The 8,768-nt window shown below is 32.6% G+C and overlaps 2 protein-coding genes across 2 annotated transcripts; one reads left to right on the forward strand and one right to left on the reverse strand.

Annotated features, from left to right (window-relative positions):
* On the reverse strand, nt 3,628–6,097 carry LOC109335263 (patellin-4-like). Its single transcript, XM_019571393.1, has 4 exons — nt 4,732–6,097; nt 4,419–4,543; nt 4,181–4,322; nt 3,628–4,020 (listed from the first exon to the last, which is right to left on the reverse strand). Exons 1-4 carry the CDS (start codon nt 5,620–5,622, stop codon nt 3,757–3,759), a joined length of 1,422 nt encoding a protein of 473 aa, XP_019426938.1. The 5' UTR covers nt 5,623–6,097; the 3' UTR covers nt 3,628–3,756.
* Nucleotides 7,741–8,526, forward strand: LOC109335480. Its single transcript, XM_019571615.1, has one exon. The coding sequence runs from the start codon at nt 7,741–7,743 to the stop codon at nt 8,524–8,526; it is 786 nt and encodes a 261-aa protein (XP_019427160.1).

Consider the following 8,768-nt stretch of genomic DNA (forward strand, 5'->3'; position numbering starts at 1 on the left):
GATCATTGAAAAACTTGTGAAAGTAATTTTTTCATCTTTCCTTAATATCTTTTTATCCTAAAAGACTTTACCATTGTCATTTTAAATTTATTTTACTTGGTCCAAGTCTCTCGTCTTTCTTTCCCAACCATTTCCAAGCATGTATACGGTTCTTTCTCACCCTTAATACCTTGAGATTTATATAACTTATCATATGTTTTATCTTTTGATTCACCTAGTGCCTTACTGGTCTCTTTTTTAGCTACCTTGTAGTTTTCTTCTTTCAATTTTTAGTATTTTTACACAGTGACCATACTTTATGACATTCCATTTTCACCTTAATTTTGTTCTAAATGCTTTTGTCTCACCACATGATTTTTTGTGCATCTCCTCTCACATATTGTTAGTACTTCCTTGTGTCTCTCAAAACTCTTTGATTGAAGCTCTTACTTTCCTCTTCCTTCAAATTACATCATTTAATTCTTGGGACTCTATCTTGGTCTTTTCTATTCACTCTGCTATTAACTTTTACGTCTGTAACCAAAACTCTATATTAGATAGTCAAGCTCTCTCCATGTATGAGAACATGTAATCTCACTCTTATATATGATAAGATTCTCATCTCACTTCCTAAAATAAGTGTTGATTATTGTAAAAGCAAAAGTTGGAGAGAAGTTTAGAATAGTCTTACATTCCATATTTACTTCCACTATGACGTATAATCCTTCATGAAGACCTTCAAATCATTAGTGTCCCTCCCCACATGCCCACTAAGATCTCCTTCTAGGAAAATTATTTCTCCTAAAGGTATTCCCTAGACTACGCCTTCTAAATCCTCCCAAAATTTTATCTTGTAGTATTCCTCTAGCCCTACCTAAGATTCTTAAGCATTAATCACATAAAAAAGATCTTTCTTGTTACAAACTCTAGGGTTATGATCCTATCTATTGTTCTTTTTATATCCACCTCACCTTTCTTTCATTCTTTATATATAATTATATTACCTCATTTCTCGACCTTGTCTTACTCATGTATCATAGTTTAAAATCACAAACTTCTAATTCCCTTGACTTTTCTCTTAGTTTTTTATAGACACATAAAATTGATCCTCCTCATAATAATCATTGTGTCTACTAATTCCATTGATTTACCTAAAAAATGTCTATTTCATGTTCTAATTTATATCCTAGACTCGTGAAATGACTTCTTTACATGCACCTATTCACATAAGTATGGAACTCTCACTACATCTCAGTGACAATGCATCTGCCCTTAATCTTTTGACGCTACAAACCAACTGATAAAGTGTGTGTTGCTTTTGGGCAACAACCTATCATTGATATTACCATTCATATAATAGATATTTGACAAAGTTATATAACAGTTGTCGACTGCCTAACACAAGCTATCCCTTCTATTCAACAATTTAAAAAAAAAAAATTTAACTGTATTTTTTACTATACATATTCATATTACACATTTACTGACTAAAGTTTCATAAGCCACATTGTAACAGTGTTGGTTATGTGTTGAGCAAAAATGCAGAAAACAAATGTGTTACATAGAAGGTTTGATATTATTCATCAACAAGACACATAATTTATAGAACATGAATGAGTCACATAAGTGCTCCAACATAGTAGATGAAAATATTACTAACAATCATATTGGCTCTTTATTGTCTAATGAATAGAAGCATTACAGATTCTGAGTCATATTAATCAACACTCCTCATTGACTTTGAAGCTGCAAAGTTCAAACTTTTGTCATATACTTATTCTTAGAACCGTCAAGATTGAACTTGGTTATGTAAGTCCATTTGACTTTTATACCCTTCTTATAGTCTTTCTCCATCAACTGAGGAACACTTAACAAATTTTGATTAATTTCAAGAACATATAAGATATCATGAATTAATTTCAAACCTGTGTAACTTTTAATTGCAACTTTTCCTTTGCCTTTTGTTGTAATATATGCCACATTTCCAATTCTGACTTTGGAAATAGCAGTTTTATCAAATTCTCTGAAGAGCTCTCGATCATAAGTCAAATGGTTTGTACAACCACTATCAATGAGCCAACTTTCTGTAGAATTGTTGGCGTCAAAGCATAATACTACGAACAATTGTTCTTCTTCTGGTTCATCAACAACAACCTTAGCTTCTCCTTGTTGTTGTTGTTGCTAAGACATGCATATCTTTTCCATGTGCCCTAACTTTCCACACTTATAACATATTGCATCTGGCCTCCACCAACATTTGTTTTGTGGATGATTAGTTTGTTTGCAGTAGAAACAAGGTTGAAAAACTTCATTGTTGCTACTTTGGTTATTTGTATTCGTTGTTTGCAGAACCTGCTGTTTTGTAGTTGTTATTTTGCCTCATTTTATTGTGATTCCAACCATTGTTGCTTTGTAATTTGGTTTGGAAAGCACTCTCTACTAATCATTCTTGCCTCATGAGTCTTCTTTGTTCTTGTGCCTGTAATGCATTCAACATTTCTGCCAAGGTGATGCTTGAAATATCCTTAGACATTTCTAGAGATGAAATTGCAGCTTCATATTTTTTAGGAAGTGTAACTAAAATCTTTTGAACTATTCTAGAATCAGAAAATTTAGTATCAAGAAGTCTTACATTGTTGGCAACGACTAGAAGTTTATCAGAGTACTCATTAATTATTTTCGAATCTCTCATCCTTTGCATTTCAAATTCTTGGATCAAATTCATTACTTGCACCCCTTTGACCCTTTCATCTCTCTCACATTCTTCCTTAAAAAAATTTCAGATTTCACATGTAATTTTTAGTGTCATTATTACTTTCGTTGCTTCATTTCCTTCTCATTTTTAATTTGTGCAATAGTTGGATTGTGTGGAAGAGTTGGAATGACATAATCTTCTTCAATGGCATCCCATAGATCATTAACATCCAAGAAAACTTTCATTCTAACAACACATACATGATATTTTTTTCCATTAAACATTGGAGGTGAAAATGCAGCATAAACTACTTCTGAATTCATTTTGATAATTTTAGGGAATAGAAAGTAATAGAGAAAATGTTTTAGTTGTGTTTAGTTTGTTCTCACATATCCCTCAAGATATAGTTCTATATACCAATTTGTTGGTTATGTATTGAGCAAAAGTGTAGAGAAGAAATATGTTATGTAGAAGGCTTGATATTATTAATCAACAAGTCACATCATTTATACAGCATGAAAAAAAAAACTGATGCAGAAAATTAAATCCAACATAGTAGATGAAAATATTCCTAACAATCATGTTGACTCTTTATTGCCTAATGAATAGAAACATAACGCACAATTTGAGTCATATTAATCAACAAATAGTTTACATTCAACACTTATATATTCAGACAACTTGATTTAAAACCCTGATAAGTTTTACATTTTTGTGATGCAACCATTTTTTTTATAAACACATGCTAATGGTAAACAATCTATCCCCCAAATGATTAACTCAAAATAATGCAAAAGGTCCAGCAGTTCTCAATGCTGAACTTATAATAAATCAAAGTAACTATGTTTGAACTAACTATAACATAAAAATATCTATTCCATTAACTCATGTCTTTCAAGTCCATATGATTATAAAAAATTAGAAACATGTGCATATATAGACAATCAATTCTAACAATCAAGAACTAACAAGTGATTGTTAGAAACATGTGCATATATAGACAATCAATGCTTGCTTCTGACAAATTGGAGTGAAAGAATATACAATATCTTCAAATTAAGTGGTAGCTTGGAAGCTATTTGTCAGGATAATAACAGAAACATAGGAATAGTGGTTCTGGATTTAAATCTATAGAACATTTTCTTCTTATTGAAAGTAGCATTTGCCACTGTAATCACTATCTTCCCAGGTTCATTGATGTAAAAGGAGTTTCTAGTACTGTCACCAACTCTATTTTGGTTTTGTAGCAATACAATGTATGAGCCTTCATCATCTGGAATAAACTCTTCCTTGTAGGACACTTCCCATCCAACCACAGTTACATCCCATGTTATTGTCACTCCAGGCTAGACAAATACCAATATATAATTAGAACTAAGCAAAGTCCAAAATGTGTCAAATAATCAATTGTCCCGAGCCAATGAAAACATGTCATGTCGATTGAAAATTCAAAACATTCATATGGGACAGGATCTGGCACAACAGATATGTGTTCGTACAACATACCTCCTTGACTGGAAATTCAACTCTAGAAACTGTATTTGCTTTGATTTTAAGTTCTCCAACCTTCTCATCAGGCGAAAATTCTTGGTCGTTTTCCCTCCTGAGACCACCATATTCAACTGGAAGATGTTCTGGGGCTATAACCCTTCACAACTCACAATGTTAGCAGAAGATGAATTGAATCACATTAGAGTTCATTCAGATAATGAGACATTGAAGTTCAGGTTAAAATCACACTCACTTGAGAAGAGTCTCTGTGGTATTTTGTGGTCTAGCTAAGATGAACCTCTTTTTATTCCTCTGACTCATAAGCTTTGAAAATAGAATTTGAGAGGTGAAGAACCAAAATGGAGAATACACCACTATCTGCAAATCATAAAATGAGGTGAAAACAGAAAACAATCAACCTTTCTGTAATTTTAATTTAGAAAATGATTATCTCACTTCACCTTATAACTACTTATTAAAGACTTTGAAAGCAAAAGTGATTATAAAAAGGGTGTGGATAAAAAATTTGTGAGAATATGATCACTCAATAACATTGATATACTAACACTTTTGTGAATTATCTCAGGATAGTAGTTCTGAAACAGAATTATAGTTTTCTTGCTGATTGAGTGAAGTTCCTTCATTCCTTGTGCTGGTGTGTTCCTTAAATCATAAATCTGAAGTATAGAATCAACCCCTCCTTCTCTAAAGCTTAACTTCTTAATAGCTTTTTCCATTAATTGAATCCCCCACCTGAAAAACATGTCACGTTTTTCTTGTGTTCCAAAGGAAACCTTATACACAAGTTTGTCTCTAAAAAAACCACGAACATGGTAACACACCGGGCGACCTTCTCTATCCTTACCCTTTAAGAAACCGGCATTTTCGAAATCAAATTCTTCATCCATGATCCCATCAATGTTGTTCTCGATTCTCCATATCATGGTTTTTTGTAACATATCGAAGGCGTCATTGACCTTGTAATCTTTGGTTTTCAAGAATTTCATTAGAATAATATCAGTGCCCTCATGAGCCTTGCTTGGTAACAAAGGCACACCCCATAGAGTAATATCTCTAAGCTTTTCCCTTGCAAGTCCTATTTCCCCTTGAGAGAGATTCTCATGTCGTTCCCCTAATAAATAGTTCCCAAGAATCGAATCCTCAACTTTGCAACGAAATTCCAATAACGACTTCTTTATCTTCAACTTATTCTCAATAGGATTTGGATTATTCCCTTCTCCATAAGTTTCCAAATGATCAAGATCTTCTTGATCATAACAACTATCCTTGTTTTCTTGAAAGGGTTTTTCCCTCTCATCATCAAAAGGCTTTTCTTCATCATTTACATTCTTCTCAATATCATTGAAAACTACATGCATATTCATCCCAACAAGGTTGTTATCCCTCCCATTTTCATCAATGCACTCATCATCATGGCTATCAATCATGGCTGTCATGGTCAAAACTTTGTTTCAGGAAAGTTCTAACCGTATCTAAAAAAGATTAATCTCTTACTTAACAGATAGCCCGAAAAGCCGAAAAAACTAAAGTCTCATTTTTTTCTTCTCCTCCTTAATCAGATTTTCCAGCACCAAGGACTTACCGGAAAATTAAACCTTGAGGAGCTCAAGGATTGAAGGGGGAAAGATGGTCTTACATGAAGACCTCCTTCATTTTCAAATATGGCAATATTACAAGATAATGTTGAGTGATGATGGATATCACTACCCTGAATTCATGACAATTCTCAACCATTAATTGATTTGTGTGGAACCAAATATAGAAATTGGTATGTTTACATGAGGTGGCGTAATGTTTGGTTTCATTGTCAAACCTTATCATATGATAATCTAATTAAACCATATTGGCAATGTTCTAAGGTCAACGGTTTTTTCATGCAAGATAATCAATTCATATACCAAACTCTTTAGCAGAGACAACCAACTATATTATTTAAAAGCTCATTATTTATATGTTTGAAACTAACATTCATATCATTTTTTTTTAAAATAGATCATCATTTACGTTGGACTCTCCAATATTAAATAAAGATGGTGGCATGTATACTAATATATTTCAACCTTTATTTTCAATTTAATCAAGATAATAACATATATCTTAATATATTTTTTCTTCTATCTCACATCTCACATCTCAATATTGGAGAGGATCCTTACCCTTTATTTTTGTGTCCCTACATACTTGTTTATCATTTTTTCTTACATCATTTCATTCCAATCTCAAACATCATGTCCCTACCACAATGTCACCCCTAAGTTGCCCATATAACGTTACTCTTTTCTTCTTTTTGATAGTGAATATCTCACTTCATATTTTCTGTTCCACTACACGCCAAATGTATCACTATATACAAATTAAATGACGTAGGAATTTCTGTGTATAAATGCATTTCTGTATGACCATGGTCCTATATACATTCCTAATGATGTGTATAAAGAATAGTTGTTGGCTGGTTTAGTGATGTGACTTGAAAACTACCTAAATCATTGTGTCGAGGTTCTTGTATTTTATACTGTATTCTTTATTCTATTTGTCCAATGAAAATGTAACACAAAATTTATTCTTTAGATAAAATAAAAGAAAAAATGATGTATGCGCTGATAGTATAAGAGTTTGTATATTATCATTATATTTTCAATTATTATTGACTCTTATATAAAAACAATAAAAACGAATGATGTTGTGTATAATTTTTTACACATCTGTTTAAGTAATACCTTGAATAAAATAGAATTTCTGTTTTATTATACATTATTTATAAACTAAAAACATAAATATAAACTAAAAATTGCTTTCATGTGATGCGGCTTAAATCAAAATTCACTGAAGCGTATATTTTGTACAATTTTTTCTTCTTCTATAAACATACAGTTGAATAAATAGGAACATAATTTGACATTAAAACACTATGTGAACTTTCTTGTTACAGGTTTTTTAAAAATAATAGGGAAGTCGGTAGAAAATATAATATAAAAAAGGTATAATAGTAAGTTATTCAAAATAAGTTTATTTCCAGTTAAAATAAATTGAAAAGTGGGTGGTTATAATTTACTCAAATTATTAAGTTCTTGTCTTTCCTTTCAATAATTTACTCATTAAATTGTACTTCCATTTTCTATGTGATTCTATTAAACAAGATGCTAATTATAAATGGTTTTTGTGTTGAAACAGAAAAATGTAATTCAAGTTAGTTAGAACTTACTAAAAATAGAAGTTAGTTGATTAGTAGTTAGTTGGTAGTTGAAGATTCATACTATAAATAGAAAGCAGTGTATTTTGTTTCAAGTTGAATAAGAAGATACACACTTCATTCATATACTCTTCTTTCATCTTCTCTGCACAATCTTCTCCTCCTCTATTTTTCATTCTCATCTCAATCTGATTTCTAACAAACTGGTATCTAGAGCCAAGAAAAGAAGAAATGATCTGTGGTCACAAGGAGGAAGAAGAAAGAGGCAAATATGGGGTAGAAGAAAAGTTGATCAATTGCTGCAATTTTTGGTGGAGCCTTAATCTGAGGAAGAGACCAAAGGCAGATTCATCAAAACAAGAAAATGGTTGGCAATGGTAGCAATCTCCCATCAATGGGGCTCCCTATTCTAACAGACAAGAATTGGGATAGATGGAGAACACAAATGAATGTATTGTTCAATTTCCAAGAAGTGAGTGAGGTAGTAGAAGATGGAATACCTCCATTGAATCCTGAGGCAAATGAAGGACAGAGAATCACATTCAAAGATGCCAAGAAGAAGGACAATAAAGCACTGTTCTTGATTCATCACTGTGTAGATGATGTGAACTTTGAGAAGATTCAGAATGCCAACAATGCAAAGGAAGCCTGGGACATATTAATTCGAAGCCATGCAGGGGGAGATAAGATAAAGAAGGTAAAACTTCAAACCCTTAGGAGACAATATGAACTGCTAAACATGGAGGAAAGTGACAGAATTGGTGATTATTTCACCAAGATTCTAGCCATCACCAACCAGATGAAAGGCTATGGAGAACAGATATCAGACATCATGATAATTGAGAAAATCATGAGGTCCTTGCCTCAGAAATTTGACTTCATCATTGTGGCAATAGAAGAATCGAAGGACATCAATGTGATGAAAATTGAGGAACTTCAAAGCTCCCTAGAGGCACATGAAATGAGATTACTTGAAAGGAATCCAAACAAGAAAGCAGAACAAGCCTTAAAAGCAAGTCACTATAAAGAAGAAGAGAAGAGAAAAGACAAAAGATGGAAAGGGAAACAACCAAGGAAATGGCCTATGCATTCAGATAGAAACAAGACAAGAATCCTGAATCTTCTGATAGAAGAGGAGGGTCAAGAATGAACCAGAATCCAAAGAGGTTTGACAAAAGAAAGGTGGAGTGTTACAACTGTCACAAACAAGGCCATTACTCTTATGAGTGCTATGCAGACAAAGCAAAATCAAAGAAGAGTGAAGAAGCTTACACTGCATAAGAAGAATCAGACTTAGAACCACTAAGCTTAATGGTGACAACTTATGCAGGAGATGCTCACACAGAGTCATGGTACTTAGACTCAGGATGCTCAAACCACATGACAAAGCAC

Source organism: Lupinus angustifolius, chromosome LG20, assembly GCF_001865875.1.
Source record: "Lupinus angustifolius cultivar Tanjil chromosome LG20, LupAngTanjil_v1.0, whole genome shotgun sequence".
NCBI classification, from domain to species: domain Eukaryota; kingdom Viridiplantae; phylum Streptophyta; class Magnoliopsida; order Fabales; family Fabaceae; genus Lupinus; species Lupinus angustifolius.